The sequence below is a fragment of the Crotalus tigris genome, unplaced genomic scaffold (assembly GCF_016545835.1).
Source record: "Crotalus tigris isolate CLP2741 ecotype Arizona unplaced genomic scaffold, ASM1654583v1 scf7180000017576.4783729, whole genome shotgun sequence".
In the NCBI taxonomy this organism is placed as follows: domain Eukaryota; kingdom Metazoa; phylum Chordata; class Lepidosauria; order Squamata; family Viperidae; genus Crotalus; species Crotalus tigris.
Genome location: NW_024096487.1, coordinates 1167040 through 1188356, shown reverse-complemented (window position 1 = coordinate 1188356; position 21317 = coordinate 1167040). Strand labels below are relative to the sequence as shown.

The 21317-nt window shown below is 38.7% G+C and overlaps 1 protein-coding gene and 1 long non-coding RNA gene across 6 annotated transcripts in view; one reads left to right on the top strand and one right to left on the bottom strand.

The window, feature by feature from the left end:
- Positions 1 to 15220, top strand: part of LOC120314786 — a 35860-nt gene extending 20640 nt beyond the window's left edge. The window contains exon 3 of the long non-coding RNA XR_005558528.1: positions 15106 to 15220. This is a non-coding gene — a long non-coding RNA (uncharacterized LOC120314786). The remainder of the gene's footprint in view (positions 1 to 15105) is intronic.
- Positions 1 to 21317, bottom strand: part of LRP4 (LDL receptor related protein 4) — a 112452-nt gene that overhangs the window by 16547 nt on the left and 74588 nt on the right. For 3 of the 5 annotated variants that reach the window (XM_039358199.1, XM_039358223.1, XM_039358232.1), the window contains exons 10-26: positions 20946 to 21080; positions 20113 to 20238; positions 17759 to 17989; positions 16970 to 17126; positions 15775 to 15992; positions 15110 to 15286; positions 13742 to 13867; positions 12120 to 12328; positions 11747 to 11828; positions 10756 to 10861; positions 9386 to 9587; positions 7033 to 7222; positions 5873 to 6004; positions 4842 to 4982; positions 3799 to 3885; positions 3381 to 3552; positions 3095 to 3257 (exon numbers count right to left, since the gene is read on the bottom strand). In XM_039358199.1, coding sequence (XP_039214133.1) covers positions 3095 to 3257; positions 3381 to 3552; positions 3799 to 3885; positions 4842 to 4982; positions 5873 to 6004; positions 7033 to 7222; positions 9386 to 9587; positions 10756 to 10861; positions 11747 to 11828; positions 12120 to 12328; positions 13742 to 13867; positions 15110 to 15286; positions 15775 to 15992; positions 16970 to 17126; positions 17759 to 17989; positions 20113 to 20238; positions 20946 to 21080 — 2654 coding nt within the window. The remainder of the gene's footprint in view (positions 1 to 3094; positions 3258 to 3380; positions 3553 to 3798; positions 3886 to 4841; positions 4983 to 5872; positions 6005 to 7032; positions 7223 to 9385; positions 9588 to 10755; positions 10862 to 11746; positions 11829 to 12119; positions 12329 to 13741; positions 13868 to 15109; positions 15287 to 15774; positions 15993 to 16969; positions 17127 to 17758; positions 17990 to 20112; positions 20239 to 20945; positions 21081 to 21317) is intronic. The other 2 variants (XM_039358213.1, XM_039358207.1) reach the window with 2 other exon arrangements.

Sequence of the window (21317 nt, the reverse complement as noted above, 5' to 3'; positions counted from 1 at the left end):
AGAGGCCTCCAATAGGTAGCAACTCTTCCTATGATCCAAGAAGCCAAGAATAGTATAATCTAGGGGTGTCAAACTGCCGGCCTGTGAGCTGGTTGCATCATGCGGAGGTCACGCCCACCTCAACTCCGGCAATGTGAAAAAGTCACTATACATTGCAACACATCACATGACGTGGCGAGTTTGACACCAGTGGTATAATCCATTGTAGATGCTTATTTCTAGCATTCTGCTAAATTGTATTTTATTTTCATCCAAGGATTCCATAAGATAAAAAAGAAAAGAGAGGCCTAGCCCAGAAGAAATGAAGTCAGCAAAGGATATCTTGACTCCCCAACTATGCTATGCCTTAAATCAACCATTGATTGGCTGGATTTACACAACACTCTGGAGTAGGCTAAAATAGTAGTCTACCCAGTTGTCAGCATGTTGTGTTGATCAGTCCATCTTATGTGTTTGAATCAGCAGGTTACGAGAACAGGAAATGTATTCTGGGTTTAGGATTTACAGTAATTTATTGTATGAATCTAGCTATCAATAATGCTGTCATGTGGTTGCCTCTTCAGGGCATACCTTTAAAAAAATCAACAGTGAATTTCAAGACATCCATGCCTTGTAAGACAGACATGTGAGTGAACTCATCATTCCAGGTTTTTTTTTTTCTCAGAGACAAAGTATGTTTTTAAAAGATTGAACCAAGTTGCAGGAAGATTCCAACCCACCATATCTAGATTCTAAAATTTGATTCTCTTTGCTTCTTATCTGTAACTCATCAGATAGCAATACAGGTAATTCTCAATTTACAACCATTCATTTAATGATAGTCCAGAATTATGATAGCCTCAGAAAGGATGCTTTAAACATGAGAGCTTCCGGTATGACGTTGTAGTGATACGGACACAGGAAGGCAGAGCTCTGCTTTCTGCGCTTGATTTCGCCCTGCTGGGGGGCCCAAAAGGGCCTAAAGTTGCCCCGAAGAGGCTATGAAGAAGGAGGGGTGCCTCGTTGATCATGGAGAGATGGTGATCTTTCCATTCGATCTGAGGAAAGCCCTCCAAACTGGCAGGGGATAGAATGGCTGCATCCCTGTGGCCAGCCTCCAGCTAGACAGCCGAAGAAACAAAGCACTAACTAGCAGATTATAAACAGTGTGTGAAGAACTGGGTAAGAATATTGATTCTTTCTCTACTATTTTTTAACTGAATTTCCTGGAAAAGGCTCCCAAGAAGCTAAAAACCTCCAAACGTGGGGACTGTAGCCCCACCCTTCAAGAGAAACGGAAGAGGTGTTTTAATTTTTTTATGGGGGACAGAAATATATAATACTTAAGTGGAAACAATATAAAGCTACAACTTTGACAAATTTGAGAAATGAAATAACTGTTAAGATTTTCTCTTTGAAAAATATTGGGGTGAAATATAAGAAATCAACCTTCTGTTCTGAGAGTGGAAAATGGATATAGAATGACATCTATTGATAGATTAGAGAATAGCACTACAATTGAAAGGACTGATGCTGACCTGGTAAGAAGCTTAGAAACAGATAATAACCTAGCTTCTGGGCTGCTTGGTGACTCCTAGCTCAACAGACAACACCTGGCAACAGAACAAAATATTTTGGCATACTTATCACCCTGATAAGGACTTCATGGACTATAAATATCTACTGAGCTCTGACTTTTAATCTTAAGAGCTACTTGGAGAGAAAGAAAAATTTGACTTTTGGCTATGTTAGGCTGGGAGAGAGCTTTGGATTGTTTTTGGGTTGGTTGAATATTTTGAACACTTTGATGAGGATGTTTATATTTAATTTTGTATGTATTAATAATAGCAAGAAATGTATTTGCATAATGTTGGAAAAATGAAAACAATTTGGGAAAAAAAGGATCAATGAAAAAACAGTGGATTGTGTAGTATTGAACTGATTGATATTGAAGAAATTAATGTTAGATATGTGAACCTAGACAACACATTGTTTACTAAGCACTAAAGATTGTAATTGTTAAAAATTAATAAAATATTTTTTTTAAAAAAAGGAAGGATCCTTTACACACCATAAATTATGACACCCTTGTAATCTGGTTGCTTGGTAACCTGTTCATACATGACTGGTTGCTAAGCATACTGCAGGTATGTGATTGCCATTAGCAATCTTCTCTACCAGCTTCCCCTTTGAATTGGAAAACTTGCAAGCTGCTGCTATCTTACTAGAGAACTCCCTCTTGTCTCTGGAAGCTGACTGAAAGAAGCTGCATCCCAAGGAGAGGTGAACTTCTTTAGCAGGGTGCAGAAACAACTGAAATCCTGAAAATATTGGCTCTGTTTCCTTCCCTGCATGTAGGGAACTGAGCTCATTTGGTTCTGGAGGATTTTTGTTTTTCCATCCTAATGAAGGAGTTCCTTCCATAGGCAGGCAGCTCTTACAACCAGTCCCCAGAGACAAGAGAGCCAAAATCCAAGCAGAGAGTAGATAACCAGTGTGGTGAGGTAAGGAGCACGGGGTACCTCATGTGGTGGGGACACTCTGGGAGACATGGCACGGGTCATGCACAAGTTTCTCTTCACTCAGGGCTGAAAATCCTGCTTGGATTTTGGCAGGGAGGATTTTTAGCTCCTGAAGGGAGCCTCCCAGGTCTCCCCTACCACCTGAAACATCCCGCACTCCTTACCTAGGACTTCATCTACCTAACAATCTGCTCAATGACCTAATGACCACAACTGGATTATGGTCATTGAGCGAAGTAGTCACATGACATCTCACTAAATTACCGCTTCGCTCAACAAAAAAGATTCTGATCTCAACTGTGGTCATAACTCAAGGACTACCTATATACAAATATATTCAAGTAAAACAGAAGTTGAGGCAATGTCAACCAATATGAAGTTTAAGCAATAAAGTTTGATTGATTATAGATGTTTTAGAAACGTAAATCATCCAATGGTGTTAGAATCCCAGAGTGATGAACATCCGTATACGTACAAATTTACTCTTAATCCCTAAGATCTCATATTCATCCTGACATTCCATTGCTTCACTCTGAGGCAATATTTTACACCAAACATTTAAAATTAGAGACTGCCCCTCATGTCATTCTAACCTCAGTATGTGCATCAGCCCAAAATAGTTGTGATCCAGCTTTATCCACAGCCAGACCATTAGGCCATCCCAGGTTGTTGCTAATAAGCACCATGCGGTTAGAGCCATCCATCCCTGCTCGTTCCAGTTTAGCATTTTCACCCCAGTCTGTCCAATACATATACCTAAAAGAAAAGAAGGGGCAAATAAACTATCCATTGAAAAGTCAGCATATTACTTATTGTCATGTTGTCTTCTCCTCTGCAAACTTTCCCTTGAAAACAAGATAATCTATTGCTAGCACTCACCCTGTTTCATGATATAATGCAATTGCCCGTGGGCTGTCCAGATTTTCCCATATTAAAACTTTTCTCATTGTCCCATCCAGGTTAGCCACTTCAATTCTGTTTGTTCCTGTATCAGTCCAATATACTTTGCGGCCAATAGCATCCACAGCTAATCCATCTGTGGTTTGCAACCCTACATAAAAATAAATATATTATTGTTATAGTGTCAGTAACACACACACACACACACACACACACACACACACACACACACACTCCTTTTTCCACAGAACATCCCACTGGATGTTCAAGGCAACCTTTACATTAGAGCTTTAGAAGTTGCATTAGGGAAAATGCAAAAAAGAAAAAAAAAGTTCACCTCATTGAAAAGAATCCATATCTTTGATGTTCAGTATTTATCAAACCATCTATTTATTACCTGTAGTAATGATATCCTCATACTGAGACCCATCCAGTGAAGCTCTGCTGATCTTCCTCAGTGTGCTGTCTGACCAATAAACCTTTCCTGTTGAAAAAAATATAAGTACATTAATATCATTTATTTAAATTAAATCTCCTTGTTAGTCCATAAATATCTAAGATTACTTTGGTGAAAAACAATATTGTAAAGTGTGTCTTCAGGATCTGGTACAATCTATTATTTAATCTATTATTGCTAGAAAAGGAATTTCCAAAAATGGAGAAAAGTAAAGAAGAAAGTGTATATCTCTATATCCCTCTGCCAAGAAAAGCAAAAACAGCAGCAATTTATTTATGAATATATCATATGTATTTAATGAAGACACACACCATCACTATAATATTAATATAAAATAAGTTATTATTCCATACACAAACGCAGACACATATATGAGTGTATATGTATATGTTTGTTGTGTGTGTGTGTGTGTGTGTGTGTGTGTGTGTGTGTATATATATATATATATATATATACATACATACATACATACATACATACATACATACACACATACAGACGGACACATCAAAGCTTTCATCAGTTTTAAGATTTGTTACTTCAATTCTTAGAATACTGCAGCAACATGCTCTGAGGTGAAGGCCACACATCTTAAAAGTTTTCAAGGTTGAAAAATATAACACTTCACCAGGGCAGAACTTATGTGGAATACAATTGCCTTGAAAATTATTTTTGGGGAAAACTGCTTTTAGATATATTGGGACTACAGCTTCCAAAATTTTCAGCCAACATGGCCTATAGGAATTCTGGAGTTGTATTTGAAGGTGTTTGTAGACATATTAATTTGGGAAAGGTTGTTTTAATGAGACTTGGGACATTAAAAAACAGCTTCTTTTATAATGATTTCATGAATATTTGGGGAATGTATTGTTTAATATGAATCACACCATTTATTGGACAGGTTGCTTTTCATTTACTGATAAATTTACTCTGCCCTGAACAATTCCCTACATTTAAAAATGGTTAAATTACATATTGCCAACCTTCTTCAGGATCCACTCCAATGGCGATGGTATTTTTCATAGTGACGTTGACTGAGACAACTACATCAGCAAAATATGGAATATCAAGTGAAACCAGACGAATATCTGATCTTCTTGCAAAGATCAGGAAGGCAGACATTCCTGCAAAGTTGAAAATGGAGTTTAGTGCATAATTACAGGAATTCTTTTTCTCAAATATCCCTTCTTAATGCAACAAAAATTTCAGCTGCCAAAGGTGATCTTGGCAATGAATAAAGCCACCAATTTATCCAAGACCATAAAAGTAGGGCCATAAATGATGAAAGATCGTAATAAATACTGAATGTGGTCATTCAACTATGTAATAATTATTTTTAAGCATATGCTTGAAGAAAAATATTGTTTAGTATAATTTACCAATAGTACCTTACTACATGTAAGCCAAATAAAATACTGTATAGTGTGATAATCAGAATCAGTACAAGTAAGGTCCAGTATCTAAAAAATTATTCATGTCTTCAAATTATGCATATATTAAACCAATACAAGAATTATGCATTTATCATGTTCACCAGATCATATACTACAGGTTTCCAATAAATCCTAGTGACATTCTCATGCGTAAACTGCTGTCTACTTACAGTTTAAATTAATGTTATTAAAATTAGTAAAATGAAATATTGCACAATATTGCAAAGCGGCAAGGATTCCACAAATACAACTACTTTGCTTTACCAAGAAGTCTGTTAATGCATTTATGTCTGATACACCTCTATAATGCATAGGGCTTCCTCCAAATTCTAGCTACTTTAGTAACTGATCAGACACAATTTGTATAGGAACAAATTTTTATGCAGACATTTCATCGTCATCGAAGCTATTGCAACTTTTGCCTGACTACACTGCAACCCGCATTAAATTCTACTGGAAGCAGAAAATGTAAAATACTTCTTGTAATTCGAGTATATAACTTTTCTAGGGTCAGAATGTGGGGTTTAGGAGACATTACTGTCTTCCAGGGACTAACAGAACCTCAGAAGGTAGAGACCCACCCGATAAACATGTTCTGCCATCCGGTTGTAGGTTGATACCAGTAGGGCAAGAACAACTGTAGCCTTTAGGAAGTGGAGCCAAGAGACAAAGATGACTGCATCCACCATTATTAATGTGGCATGGTGTATGTACTGAAAGAGACAATAATGAAACCATTATCAAAAGAAAGCAATTAGGAATAACTGCGGTTTACAATTGTTTACAGTTAGGCATATATATATACTGCTCAAAAAAATAAAGGGAACATAAATAAATAAAGGATCCTATACATTTGTGTTCCCTTTATTTTTTTGAGCAGTATGTATATATGTATCTGAATCTGAAAGGGAGTACTTTCCATAAAAACAAACAGATGCACAAACTGTGGCTTCAGGGTCCCAAATCTTTCAGCAAAATCCCCAGCTCATCAAAAGTCGATACCAATTTATAGTTTTTAATCTAACAAGGGCAGAGTGATAGATAATACTTCCATTAACTGGATTAAATTAATGTAATTACTGTTCTAATGTAGTTAATTGTATAAATAAAATAAAATCTAGCATGGTTCCAGCTGTTTTTACAACTGGTCAGGCCTAATTTTTTTAAAAAAATAATATTACAGGTAGTCCTTGATTTAGGATCATTCACTTAACAACCACTCAAAGTTATTGATGGCACTGAAAAAGAGTAACTTACAACTGCTCCTTACATTTATGGCATCCCCACAGTCATGTGATCATGATTTGGACACGTGGCATCCTTTGAGCATTTACAGCAATTGCCATTTGCAACCTTTCCAACCAGTTTCTGACAAGCAAAATCAATAGGAAAGTTGGCAGGGAAGGTCATACAAGTCGCAGTCACGTGATGTCTCACTTAATGACTGTGGTGATTTGTTTAAAGACTACAGCAAAAAATATTGTAAAATTGGGTGTGGTCACACAATGCCTCATTCATGACCACACCATTTAACAACTAATTTTCCAGTCCCTGTTGTAAATCATAAGTTGAGGACTACCTGTAGAATTAAAAAAGGGGACTCGGTGGGTATCAATGGGTGTCATCGAGTGGTACCTTAAACGTTACGGCATGGTCAGAGTAGAATGAAAAACCTGAAACTTTTTCTATCTGTAGCCCAAAGATGTATAACTTCTTATCTTGATGCAGAAGACTTCCATACCTGCAAGTCTCTGCCGATGAAAGACATGGATGTCCATAAGATTTTCTAGGTTGTCCTGTAGAGTCTCATGATCCAGCCCTGTTCTTTTGTCAGCACTCTGGATGCTTTTTGTCTGCCAGTCTGTCCAGTAGATCCGAGCTCCATAAAGAGTGAGCCCAAATGGGTGAGGCAAATTGCTCCCGATCAATATCTGTCAATCCCAAAAGCAAATCAACCGACTGCCAGAAAAAGAGCAGGTTTTTTTAAAAAAAAAAAAAAAAAAACAGCAATGCACAGTTGTCCAGAAGTGTAGAATCCAATCTGGGTTGATCACCAGGATTGGCGGCTTAGTCTTCTGAGCTTTCAGAGTCGTGTTGAGGCCCATCCTCAGAAAACTTCTCTCTAACACATTCCAGTGAGAGAGACGTTCCCTGAAGATGGGCTCCAGACGGGTCCGAAAGCTTAGAAGACTAAACTCCAGTCCTGGTGACTGACCCAGATTGGATTCTGCAACATTATCCTGGGGCATGTATATTTGCCTTCATTTTTGACAAACTGTAGAGTAAGTTTTCCCAGCCTGATCCCTTTCAAATGCGCTGGACTTTCAGGGACCTGGCTGAGAATTATTATGAGCACCAGGGGAAGTCTAAGGCTGTTTCAACAATGCAGCAACAAGTTTCCATACATTTCACTATCTATCATCTTCGCTCAAAAGTTATTCATTTGTCCCTTTAGAGGAGCAACTGAACTCCTCTGAAGATCAAAACAAGGCATGTTGGCTCAAAGAAAATACATGTATGTTTTCTGTAAACAAACATTGCATATATCCTATTTATCCTTTCCCAGAAATCAGTTCAACTTGGCTATTCAACTTGGTTGCTGGAATTGAGTATGTCTAATCTAATGAAGAGAAGGATGAGGGGTGACATGATAGCAGTGTTTCAATATCTCAGGGGCTGCCACAAAGAAGAGGGAGTCAAGCTATTCTCCAAAGCACCTGAAGGCAGGACAAAAAGCAACAGATGGAAGCTAACCAAAGAGAGAAGCAACCTTGAACTAAGGAGAAATTTTCTGATAGTTAGAACAATTAAACAGTGGATAACCTGCCTCCAGAAGTTCTGACTGCTCCAACATTGGAAGTTTTTAAGAAGAGACTGGACAGCCATTTGTCTGAAATGGTATAGGGTTTTCTGCCTGAGCAGGGGGTTGGACTAGAAGACCTCCAGGGTCCCTTCCAACATGATCACCATCATCATCATCATCATCATCATCATCATCATTATTATGGATCATTGCACAGTCAGCCAGATCATTGCACAGTTCATACTGGATTTAGCGTTTTGTCTACCTATCGAGTCCTTACCCAGGACCTGGGATAGGCAGATGTGGATGTTTGATGGTATTACAGATATCGTCGCAGGATGGAAGCAGTTCCTAGTAAGGTCGCCTTTTGCAATTGACTAATAGCGAATTTGTCAATGCCAATGGTGTTCAAGTGGTGCTCCAGTTGTTTTGGGATTGCACCCAAGGAGCCTATTACTATTGGTACTACCCTTGCTTGCTTTTACCACAGTCTTTCTATTTTTATTTGTAGGTCTTTGTATTTTGTTATCTTCTCCAGTTCTTTCTCGTCTATTCTGCTGTCTCCAGGCACTGCCACGTCCACTATCCAGACTTTTTTGTCTTTCTTATCGACAATTGTTAAGTCTGGGGTGTTATGTTGCAGGTGCTTGTCTGTTTGAATTCTGAAGTCCCAGAGCAGTTTAATTTTATCATTTTCTATGACTTTCTCTATTTTATGATCCCACCAGTTTTTGCTTACAGGCAAATGATATTTTTTGCAGATCTTCCAATGCACCATTGTTGCTACTTTGTCATGCCGCTGCTTATAGTCAGTCTGTGCAATCTTCTTGCAACAGCTTACCAGGTGGTCCACTGTTTCTTCAGCTTCTTTGCATAGGCGGCACTTACTGTCTGTTGCTGTCTTCTCAATTTTGACTTTATATGCATTTGTCCTTAAGGCTTGGTCTTGTGCAGCCAGAATTAGTCCCTCGGTCTCTTTCTTCAATTTTCCTGCTCTTAGCCATTGCCAGGTCTTGTTATTATCTGCTTTCCCAGCTATTTTTTTAATGTATTGGCCATGTAGTGCTTTGTCTTCCCATGCCTCTATTCTGTTCTTCATTTGGTCTTTCTTGTAGGCCAGTTTGGTCTCTCCAGTAGTCAGTAAGCCTTCCTGATATACTAATTTCAGTGCATCTTCATCATTGTTTTTCAGATATTCTTCCAAAGCCATTTTTTCTTCTTCAACCATCTAATGTACTTGTAGCATTCCACATCATCATCATCATCATCATCATTATTATTATTATTTTACCTTCCTATCACTGCCATCCAGGCCAGCATATTCAATTGTCTTCATGCCAGCATCTGCCCAGTATAAGCGCTGAGACTCATAGTCAATAGCCAGTCCATTGGGCCATGTCAGGTTGGAAGAGATGATCACCAGGCGATTAGAGGCATCCATTCCTGCACGCTCAATCTTTGGATTAGCTCCCCAGTCAGTCCAGTACATGAACCTGCATATAAATGCCCAAAATGATATATAACTGCTATTTTTATTAATCTTACAATTTTTGCTTAACTGTATTAGGAAAGAAAGAGAACAGAAAAGAAAACTCTAAACAGGTGAAGGTTTTTCCAGTTTTGCAGTGGCTAATTTAGGTATTTGTTTACATTTGCCAAATATGCCAGCATCTTTTCATATGGTGTTGAGTTATAAATTACAGTAGCTCCAGCCAACTTAGCCAGAAGTAAGGAATGCAGGGAGATGTAATTTTCAACATCTAACACATTAGTCAAAATGGCTATATATTACTCATCTCTTTTCTGTAGATAACTTTAATATGGTCATCCTCCTTATTCTTTGTGACATATTAATGTTTGTTTGTAAGAATTAACTCCATGCCCTTCAAAAGATTTTCACTCGGCCTCATTAGCAATAGCATTTAGACTTATATACTGCTTTATAGCGCTTTACATCACTCTCTAAGCCAGTGGTTCTCAACCTGTGGGTCGGGACCCCATTTGGGGTCGAACGACCATTTCATGAGGGTCGCCAAACAAGGCTGTCCGCCATTTTTCCCCCTTTTCTTTGGCCATGCCCTGGCACCCGGTGATGTATAAGTAGTTGGGGGTCACCACAACATGGGGAACTGTATTATGGGGTCGCGGCATTAGAAAGGTTGAGAACCACTGCTCTAAGCAGTTTACAGAGTCAGCATATTGCCCCTAACAATATGTGTCCTCAGAAGAATGGAAGTCTGAGTCAATCCTGAGCCAGTGAGCTTCAAATTGTTGGCAGTCAGCAGAATTAGCCTGCAATACTGCATTCTAACCACTGCACCACCATGGCTATAGCTATCATGACCAATGACCAGGTTTGGTGCCAAACTCAATACTAGATTGTCTATTCTCAACATTACAGAATACCACATTGTCTATCCCTGAACTAAACTTTTAAGGATATTGGGTATATAGGATATTAGAACTGAGTCTTTTTCAGTTTTGTTGTTTTGTAAACACTGTAAGTATTAGCACATAAGAATCAACTCTACAGACTTATATATATATAATTATATATAAAATTATAACAGCAAACTTTCAGGGATATCACTGTCGTGATAAATCAAAATGCAATGGCATACAGGAATGGCAGCAATGCAGTCTTAAAAGAAAAGTTCTCACCCTCCAACAGGGTCCACCACAATATCTCTCGGTCTGTCTAGGTTTTCCCATATTAGAACAGTCCTCATTGTCCCATCTATGTTAGATACCTCTATGCGGTCTGTTCCTGTATTAGATAGAAAAGGGAAAGAAAAAAATAATCAGCCTTCAAGACCAGGAAAAAAAAATCATAAAAGAAAATAATCCATACTGAAATGTCATTCACACACCATGGCAAAGAAAACCAACAAGATATATCAGCAAAATGACTTTTTCAGCAGCCCTACAAAGTATCCTCAATCTATAATAATCACTCTGACCTCTACAAACATTTTTTTCAATGAATTGGATCAGCATATCTAGTCGCCCTTACTCAGAAACTGTTGGTTCTATTAAAACTAGTAAAACACAGGATCATTTTACCAAAACCTTTCCTTTACTATTACCTCTCAGATTGCAGGTTTGAATGCTCTTCCATGTTCTTTTTATCCATAAGAAAAACAAATTTACTCAGATAGGCTGAAAATTCTGTCTACTGGAATATTTCAATTTGGAAATTCAAAAATGCCATTTGAATTACTCTGTAATTTCAGTACCACAATATAAAGCAACCTTTCACATTTGCATTTGCCGATAATATTGACAAACCAAGTACATCAGTGTAAGATTAAAATGTGTAATGGAAACATTTCAAATAAAGTGGCAGGCAGGGACATTTCTGCAGGCATAAATTGATATGATAAAAATTTTCCTATTTTGGAACACTGCTTTTTTAAATTACAGAAAGTAAGTTCTTACTGCCAGAATTTCTAAGCAACCTGTCCACTGTTTACAGGAAGGTGAAATGTTATTAAAGTCTTCACGATCATAGAGTTTGAAAGAGTCTTATTCATATATCTCAACAGATGCATTGGGAATAATCCTGTTAAGAATTTGGAAGGCAATTTTTCAGTGAGTGGTTAGCTTTTAGAGTAGCAAATGAACTCTTGCATATAGCAGTGGCCTTCAGTACCTGCATCTGTCCAGTACAACTTGTTTGTGACCCAATCAACAGCAAGACCAGCTGGGCTTTCAAGACTGCTCTCCACCACAATCTGGCAACAAAACAAACACAAGAATGAAACTTAGAGGGCAGTATTGCTCTAACCCAAAGCACCGCCTGACCTTTTTGGACTGATGAATGTTCAGTTGTGTGTATGTGTGTGTGGGGCTGTTTAAATAGAGATCTGGAATTCATCACTTTAAGACATATGCATAGAATATATTCCTCAAACAATTGAAAAAGTAGAATTTAAAGATTACATATTTATAATGAGCCAAAACAAAACAAAACTCAAGAAGACAAGCAACTTATGTATTTCCACTGAGCTTCTATGGGATATTACCTCCTGGCCTGTTCCATTCCATTTTGCCCGACTAATGGAATCAGTGCTAACATCTGTCCAGTAGACATAGTCACCCTGCGCATCCCAGTCCAGAGCCACAGCACTGCGCACATCTGCCAAGGGGATGACAACATCAGACAAATCTTCTGTGTCGAAGCTGATACGACGGATGTCCATCCTTCGGGCAAAAAGCAGGAACTTGTCAAGACCTGATCAAAGGTCGAAAGGTCTTCTTTTAATATCTCTAACAGAAAATTATGGTAACAAGCACAAAAAAGTGATCTTGGCACAATGAAGTTCTATTATATCCATGCCTATTACATGGATATAAAAGTCCAATCTATAATGCAGGCCAGACCTGAACTAACACTAGTACTTGAGTCTTATATACCACTTCACAGTGCTTTATAGCACTCTCTAAGCAGTTTACAGAGGCAGCATATTGCCCCCAACAATCTGGGTCCTCATTTTATGACTTCAGAAGGATGGAAGGCTGAGTCAACTTTGAGCCAGTTAGGATCGAAAGAATTGAACTCTTGGCAATGAGAGCAGAGTTAGCCTGCAATACTGTGCTCTAACCACTGCGCCACCATGGCGCTTAACTAACAAATCAGTACAAAGCAAAAGGAAGTGAGCATACAATGTTGGAAGAAGTATTTTAGGAGTAGAAGAAAAAAGGACATGTTTTTAGATAAAACGTCTCTGTATGTAAGGACATGACAAGGTACATTAATTGGCAATTCCATCATTTAAAATCTTGTTCACTCAGACCCAGGACCTATCATAGCCACTGCTAACATTAGCTAGTCAGGCGCCTTTAGAAAGTCCAGAAAGAAAAAATGAATCAAAAACTGTCCTTCCTTAATGCTTCTAGCAATTGACTTTCTTCTGCCTCTGATCCTATAGGTTCAACGTAATTTTTATAGCATTAAGGGTTGACAAACCAATTTTCCATTAATAAACTAACTTTAAAATTGGTCGAGCCACAGTATCGCTGCATCTAGAGGCAAACTATTCTACAAACTATGTATTGTGTGGAAAAGCAATTGGTTGTGAACTGACAAATAATTTCATTGAGTGCTTGCAGTTCTAATATTATCTCTATCCAACTTCTCTCTACCATTACATTCTCAGCATTTTATAAACTTCCACAATCTTCCTAACCCAGCCATTTTTTTAGTTGTTTGAGATACTTATACCATATTTTCCAATTAAGTAAGAAACCATATCAAACTAAAAAATACAAATATTCTTTCCCCAAGGCAAGAACTCCCTCTTTCCTTGCAGAAAAGATACCCCAAATCCTTTATCATGCCACCGGTGCTTTTCTACAGCTGAACTTGTTTGTTTTTTGTTTATAAAATTGGAAAAAAATATTCTATATTTTATATGGGAATTTGGAAAAACAGCAACAACAACAAAAATCCAAATGTCATCCTCCCATCAATTTCATAAACATGTTGTAATGTTGGCAATCTATTGTGAATGCTTTCCCCACAACCCCTTCACGTGAAATTTACTGTTTCATTTAAATGTAATTTTGCTAAAAATTCTTTACTCTCTCTCATGTGTCTGGACACAGACATGTTATGAAGGTACATAAACTCTTTAATTACACTTACTCTGGGCACAAGAATGGCTGCTAGTCCTCCGAAAACCTGTGGGGCATGCACAGGTATAGCCCTTGTTATTTGGTAAACAGAGATGGGTACAGCCACCATTGTTGGTTCCACAGCGATTTCTCCCTGCTCGAATAGCCAAACAGATATTTTATATATATATATGTCTTTGGTTATTCAGGTTTTCTCCTGCGTCAAATTGGAAGTGTCTTGGCGACGTTTCGACGAAGTCTCATTCGTCATCTTCAGGCTGGTACTTTCGGCTTCGTGCTTCTAGAAACACGAAGCCGAAAGCACCAGCCTGAAGATGACGAATGAGACTTCGTCGAAACGTCGCCAAGACACTTCCAATTTGACGCGGGAGAAAACCCGAATAACCAAAGACCGTGAAAACCTCAGAATATATATATATATTCTGACGATGATGGCAGCAATATAGCCATCGAAAGCTAGGTTATTTATTTATTAAACATTTAATTGTTTTACCTCCTGGTGCTCATTTTTATCTTTTATATATATATATATATATATATATATATATATATATATATATATATATATATATATACACACACACACATACACACACACACACACATATATATATATATACATATATATACACACACATACACATATGTATAGATACAACCATATAAACACAAATACCACGACCTATACAGGGAAAAGAACCAGAGATACAACGAAGCCTATTCTATTTTGGAACTGCCTGGTTTATTGTGCATTTGTATCTGACTGGTGTATTTCTAAAACAGAAATATTCACCACGGACATATATAAAGGATATATAGCCATTTACTTTTCATACTTTGAAATTATTTTTGTGGTACAATCAAACAGATTGATAAGCCACTGGTAGCAGTATTAGACCAATGGTAATTTTTATTATATTGTGGACTTTAATACTACCTGGATAATAAAGTATGAATAAAATTAATGAAGATGTTCATTGCAATTCAACATTTTTGACAATAGTAGAGTTGGATTAACTGGGAAATCTTTTTCCAGGTACACAGAAATATGCCAGTAACAATAGTAATATAACAACCACAGTAATGAAAGATTATCACATTATACCATCATTTATGAATTTATGTGGGGAGCTGCTTGGCCATTGCTGCTAAGAAAATATATACAGTAGCTACTCACTTATACCTGGGAATATGTCTTTGGAAACACTGCATGTTTTCTGAATGTAGAGCACTAATCAAACAATTTGATTTGAAGCACTAAGACAATTTTTATATTCTATAAAGTGTTAAGATTCAGGAAGTATTTGCTTGTCAATATCTTTGTGATAGAAAACTTGTCTTTTAGCAATAATATCTTGTTTTTTCTCTCTGTAGTTACCTGCTGGTTGGCGTTGGGGATGCAAAGTATGGATATCCATGGGGAAATGAAGCTTGTTACGGATGATCTCCTGATTTTTTCCAGTAAATTTGTTGGCACTGTTAATACTCTTGGTATGCCAATCTGTCCAGTACAGGCTATCTTCAAATACAGTGATAGCAAATGGATGTGGAAGGCCTGCAGCAAGAATCCAGTAAAAGCAGATGAAAAGGTTATGGCCACTCTTTACTGTTTCTAAAAGTTGCTTCTATCACTGAGCCAAAAAAAAAAAAAAAGGTTTCTTTCTTTCAATAACATCTTCAAAACTAAGCAAACTTGCTGCTGATTTCCTCTGCCTTATTACTCTACATTGCCAGTTCTCCTGGAAATAAAGGCTGACATCACAGTGCAATTTGCTACTCACATTGTATATCCCAGCCATTGAGATTTTATCACTTGTTTATGAATTGGTAGATATCAACCACAAGATATTGTTTTGAGAGTACTGCTGGCATTAGCGTGATGGGAAAATAGATGTGGGACCAAAGTAGACTCCTGGCATCAAATGATTTCAACTCCTGGCATCAATGATCTGATTTGCTACACAGTATTATGTGAGTTACTCAGAGCATCCCTTAGCACTGTTGCTTATCTAGTAAACAACAGTCCCAATTTCGTTATCTCACCTTGACTAATAACAGCCTTCCTGTTCTTTCCATCCAAATCAGCCCTCTCAATAACATGATGCTTGGCATCTACCCAGTACATCCGATGTCCTGCATAGTCAATAGTTAGCCCATTTGGCCAAAAAAGATGAGTGTCAGCAATAATGCGCCGATTGGAACCATCCATGTTAGAGTATTCAATACAAGGAGTGTTTCCCCAATCTGTCCAGTAGATGGTACTATTGGAAAAGAGAAAAAAATGTGAACTGTGGAAGTTCCTTGAAAGGACTACAGATATTGCTCACCAAAACAGCCACTTGTTTAGCAATCTAAAGCTAAAGTCATAATTCAACTGGAGCTGATGAAAGCCAACAAGGATAACAGATTCAGGCTATGATTATACAAGACCACAATCTTTGTCAATCAACTATTAACCAGAATCCTTTGGCTTCAGAAATGAGCACCTATAATGGCTTTCTTCATACTGAGTATCCTCCAGATCAGGGGTTCTCAACCCCCGGCCCATGGACCAGTACCGGGCTGCAGCATGTCAGCAACTGGGCCGCACAAACAAGCAAAGCCCCATCCACGAGATGCAGGTAGCACATAAAACCACGCACCCTCCGGTCCGTGGAAAAATCCCTCTCCATGGAACCGGTCCCTGGTGCCCAAAAGGTTGGGGACCTCTGCTCCAGATGGACAAAGTTAATTTTCCAGAATTTTAGCTGGCATGGTAGTTGCTCAGAATTCTGGGAGTTACTTCACACAACAGGAAGGTAATACTTTTGAAAAAGACTGCTCTATGCTAATATAGCTTACATTACAGAACATAGGAGAATCCTAAGGCTATGAAAATAGTACATTAAGTTCCAGTATATAAAAATATTTACAGGATATTCCAAGTTGAGTGAAGAGAAGATGATTTTTATATTCCTTCTATCTGCATTTCCTCTAAAATGGGGAATGAGATGTCATCAGGCGCAACAAGCAAAAAAAATAATAGTAATAACACGTTTGTAAAAATCACCAACACATTCTTTCCCCTCTAGGGGAAGTTGTCATTAGTTTTCATGGCGTTTTTACATATGGAAGATGTTAATTCATTTGTAGAATGGCAACTCTAGATTTGGCTCCAGGTAGCCAAACTGGAGTCTTCATTCAGCAAATTTCATCTGATAAATTAAGATAACAAGCAGTGAGTATATCTCATACTCACCCTTCCATAGGGTGAAGAGCAATTGCACGAGGTTTTTCTAGATTCTTCCAAAGAAGCACCTTCCGATGCATTCCATCCAGATTTGCCACCTCAATGCGAGATGTCCCAGAGTCTGTCCAGTATAACTTGTCATGGATCCAGTCAATAGCTAGCCCACCTAGGACCCAGAGGAAAGAAGAATGTGACAAGTAATGACTGCTCAAGAATAGTCCTATTGAGCTATGAGTAAGGCTATCCTGTTCTATAAATGGAAAATGGAAACAAGGGTTTTTCCCCCTCTTGTCATATAAATCACTAAAATATTTAGATAACTATTTGAACTATCCATCATGCCCATTATGACCAAGATGTAGACGTAGATATATAGATACACACGTGTGCGTGCACGTACACACACACACACACACACACACGGCTATAAGCCACACTCGATTTTTGAATGGCATGGTGCACTCTGAAATCCAAATGGAGATAGGAAAAATATAGGCCTGATTTACATTTACATTTAATTGAAGATCAAGTTAAATACAATTCATTTTATTTTATCCTAATGTTCCTCTTATTCCCCAGTAAAACGTATGATTGGTGGTTACTATGGGGGAATTCTGAGGGCTGCAACAAGGTCTTAGGGGTTATAATCTACTATGAATACTCAGGTTATGCAGTGTTAGAGTTGCTTCCGTGAAGATAGGCAACATACAAGTTTGACAGATAAATAGAAACAAATAAGTACATTTTGCTACATACAGAGCTGCCAGTTTTATTTCTGAAACTACTGAAGACATTTACCTGGACTTTCTAATCCGGTAGACACCACTTCCTCCACATTGCTACCATTTAGATTGGCCCTCATAATGCGGTCCAGTGTGACATCGGACCAGAATACTAATTCCTTGCTATGGTGGAAATCCAGTGCAATAGCATTTTCGAGGTTATTCAGAAGCAAAGTATATTCGGAGCGGTGGGGTAAGACCTGCCGGATATCAATCCGATTGGCAAAAAGCAGCACAGGTTCTGGCCCTGGAGGATACGTGCAAAGAGATGTGAGAAGACTATTGTATGGACGTCAGTGAGATTACAATGGCAGCACAGAATCAGTTCACAGGTAGAAAACAAACATAGAAATATTGTATGTAGGCACATTCACACTGTTTAGAACAGCGGTTCTCAACCTATGGGTCGCGACCCCATTTGGGGTCGATCGACCATTTTACGGGGGTCGCCAAACAATGCGATCCGCCATTTTCCCCCCTCGGGGCGGTGCCATGCATGCATGTTGCGCATGGGGCTGCCGCCGCGCATGCGCACCGCGCCACACATGCGTGGCACGTTCGTGTGATGGGGGTTGCCGTCACACAAACGTTGAGAAATGCTGGTTTAGAATATAAACTTATATACTGTAGTTCCCTCCACTGTATTTTATTTGATTATTCGGCAGTTCGTTAGACATGTGGGAACCAGCATTCATGAAAAGTGATTGTTCAGTAAGTGGATTCTGTGCAATGGATCGTATCATCCCCAGACTTTTTGTTTTTGCTGTTATCTGAATCTGTAGTTCTTGACCTGGGATTTAGTCTTTTCCTGGGATCTGTACAGTTACATTTTTATCTGTTTCTTTGTGAAATTTATATACTACTGTATATGCCAGCGTACAAGGCGACCCGGCGTATAAGACGACCCCTGTCTTTGTCGCCGAGCTGCATTCCTAGAACGTCATCTTATACGCCGGAAACCACCAGTATTTCCGGCGTATAAGACGACTCGGCGTATAAGACGACTCGGCGTATAAGACGACCCCCGTCTTTGGCGCCGATTTTAGCGCTCGCGGAAGTCGCCTTATACGCCGACATATACGGTACCTTAGTCCAGTTGACCCTAGGAGGTTTACAGTAAAATATAGTCATAATAGTAATAATAACAGAAAACAGTATATCAATAAAATATAATTTATTGCCTCCAGAATCAATCCTGAAAGGCTGCCCATAAAAACAGACTTTTCTAACATTCTGAAAAGCCACATGAATGCCATCCTCACATAACCTGGCTTCTCAAAAATCAGGTAATTCCATATCAGAGATATATAAAAAACTTTGTCATAGAATATTTCTGTTCATGGTCAGATCTCTTTTAGAACAGGGGGCCCCAATCCCTGGTCCGTGGACCAGTACCAGTCCGTGGCATGCCAGCAACCAGTCCGTGCAAACAAACAAAGCCCCATCCGCAGGATGCAGGCAGCACACAAAACCATGCCCCCTCTGGTCCGCAGAAAAATCTCTCTCCACAGAACCGCTCCCCGGTGCCAAAAGGTTGGGGACCTCTGTTCTAGAATATCCAGAAAAAATCCACTGCATGCAGGGGTTAAGAATAGAACGGAACTCAAGGTGGACTGGATTTAGATGTCTTATGGGTGTGAAGCAGACATGTCAAACTCAAGACTTGCGGGCCAGATCCAGGCCATGATGAGAGCACTGCATGAAAAGGCCAGCTGGGCAGTGAGTGAATGTATGGGGGAGGAGAGGGGAGAATATAAGAGGAGGGGGTTTGGAGGGAAGGAGTGAGGGGGGAGAGAAGGCGATAGGGAGGATAAGAGAGGCTTCTGTGGGGCAAGCCTGAGGGAGAGAGTGGGACAGCAACTGGACATTTCAAGGCAACCATAATGCTGATGTGGCCCTCAATGAAATTGAATGACACCCCTGGCCTAAAGGGACTCATGACTGATGATGTGTTTGACCCCTCCCTTGGGCTCAGCCTTGTTATCTCCTACAGAACCAATATTATCACATTTTCTATTTTCAAAAGAGGCGTGCAGCTGAAGAGAGAGGGGGAAAAAAACTCACAAAATACTAGTCTAGCTTTTTCCAGCCTAATCTTGTCCAAAAGTGTTGGACTGTAACTCCCATCAAATCTAGTAAACACATCCCAAAATATATTGTCAATGGAATAATGGAAGCTATATTCCAGTGCAACTAGAGTCATCAGGCTGTGGAAAAATAGACTAGCCTGTTACGCAAGCAGCAGTTGAAAATTAAATACCATGGGGAAACGGAAGCCGTGAACTAAGCCAGCAGTCATCCATCAGGCACATGGAAGGATCCTAAGCCCTGAATGATCCCCAGTGCCTGGAGCTGAAGACTCTTTCTTACCCAGGGCTTTGCAGCTACGCTTGTCTGGGCGAAGTTCATAGCCTTGTTCACACCAGCATTGGAAACCACCCTCACTATTGGTGCATCCCTGACTGCAATAACCTTCCTCTGCACATTCGTTCACATCTGGAATAAGAAAAGAAGAACAAAGAGTGTGAAACTAAAGAGAAAAGGGTAAATAGGTTGGTTTTGGATTCCATACTTCGATGCCTATTTGTTTATTTTAAAGATTTATATATTTATCTGTCTTGTAAACACAACTCTAGGCAACTCACGAAGATAATAAAACCAAAACAGTAAAAGATAATCCAAAATATCAAGCACTTAACTCATCATCTCCAATCTATCAATCTACACAATTTGTAAGCTATATATACTATGAATATAATAAAAAACCTCCCTTTTTATGACCCTGGAATTCTTTTTTTTCTTTGCCCTGTTACCTTCATACTATGAATGTAATAGTAAAACAAGAAAAAAAAAGTCAAACTAGATGATTTTCTACTGTAGGTGCTTTGAAACAAGGCCATTATATGCAGCTACTGGTTTAAATCATAATTTTTTCTGAAATTCAGAAAATTCTCTTTCCATTGGAATCTTCCTCATTTTTCTATTGATTCTACCTTGCTTTTTTTTAAAAAAAATGACTAGGATTGATAAAGGGCCTTTGATTGATAGTGTTAGGATCAGTGGTTAGGAAGCATCAATACAAATCAAAAAGTCCCACATAATTATACAGTTGAACTTGGTTAATGCCACTGCCTGTCAGTGCTTTGGCAAGGACAATTTCATTCCTAGTCATACAGATGTTCTTAAGTGTTCAGGCTGTTTACCATGACATGATCTACCATCCTCCAGAAGCCTGTAACCTGTATGACAGGTACACTGAACCATTCCACGAATCATCTGGCATTTCTGGGCACAGTCCCCATTATTGACATTACAATTTTCCTCTCCAGTTCGAGGACCTGTGAAAAGATCAGAGATAAAAAATGGTTATAACACAGCCATTCTTTTAGAATTTTCCTCTTATCTAGAACAAATTATGAAAACTGTCTAAAGTAGTTGTCAGGAGGGAAAAGAAGACTTTTGTGTTCTTAAGTAAGGGGTAGGCAACCCAAAACACTCAAAGAGTGACTTGGACCCGTTTCCCACTGAAAACAAAAAGGATATATGCAATGTTATCTTCATTTTAGATGTCAAAA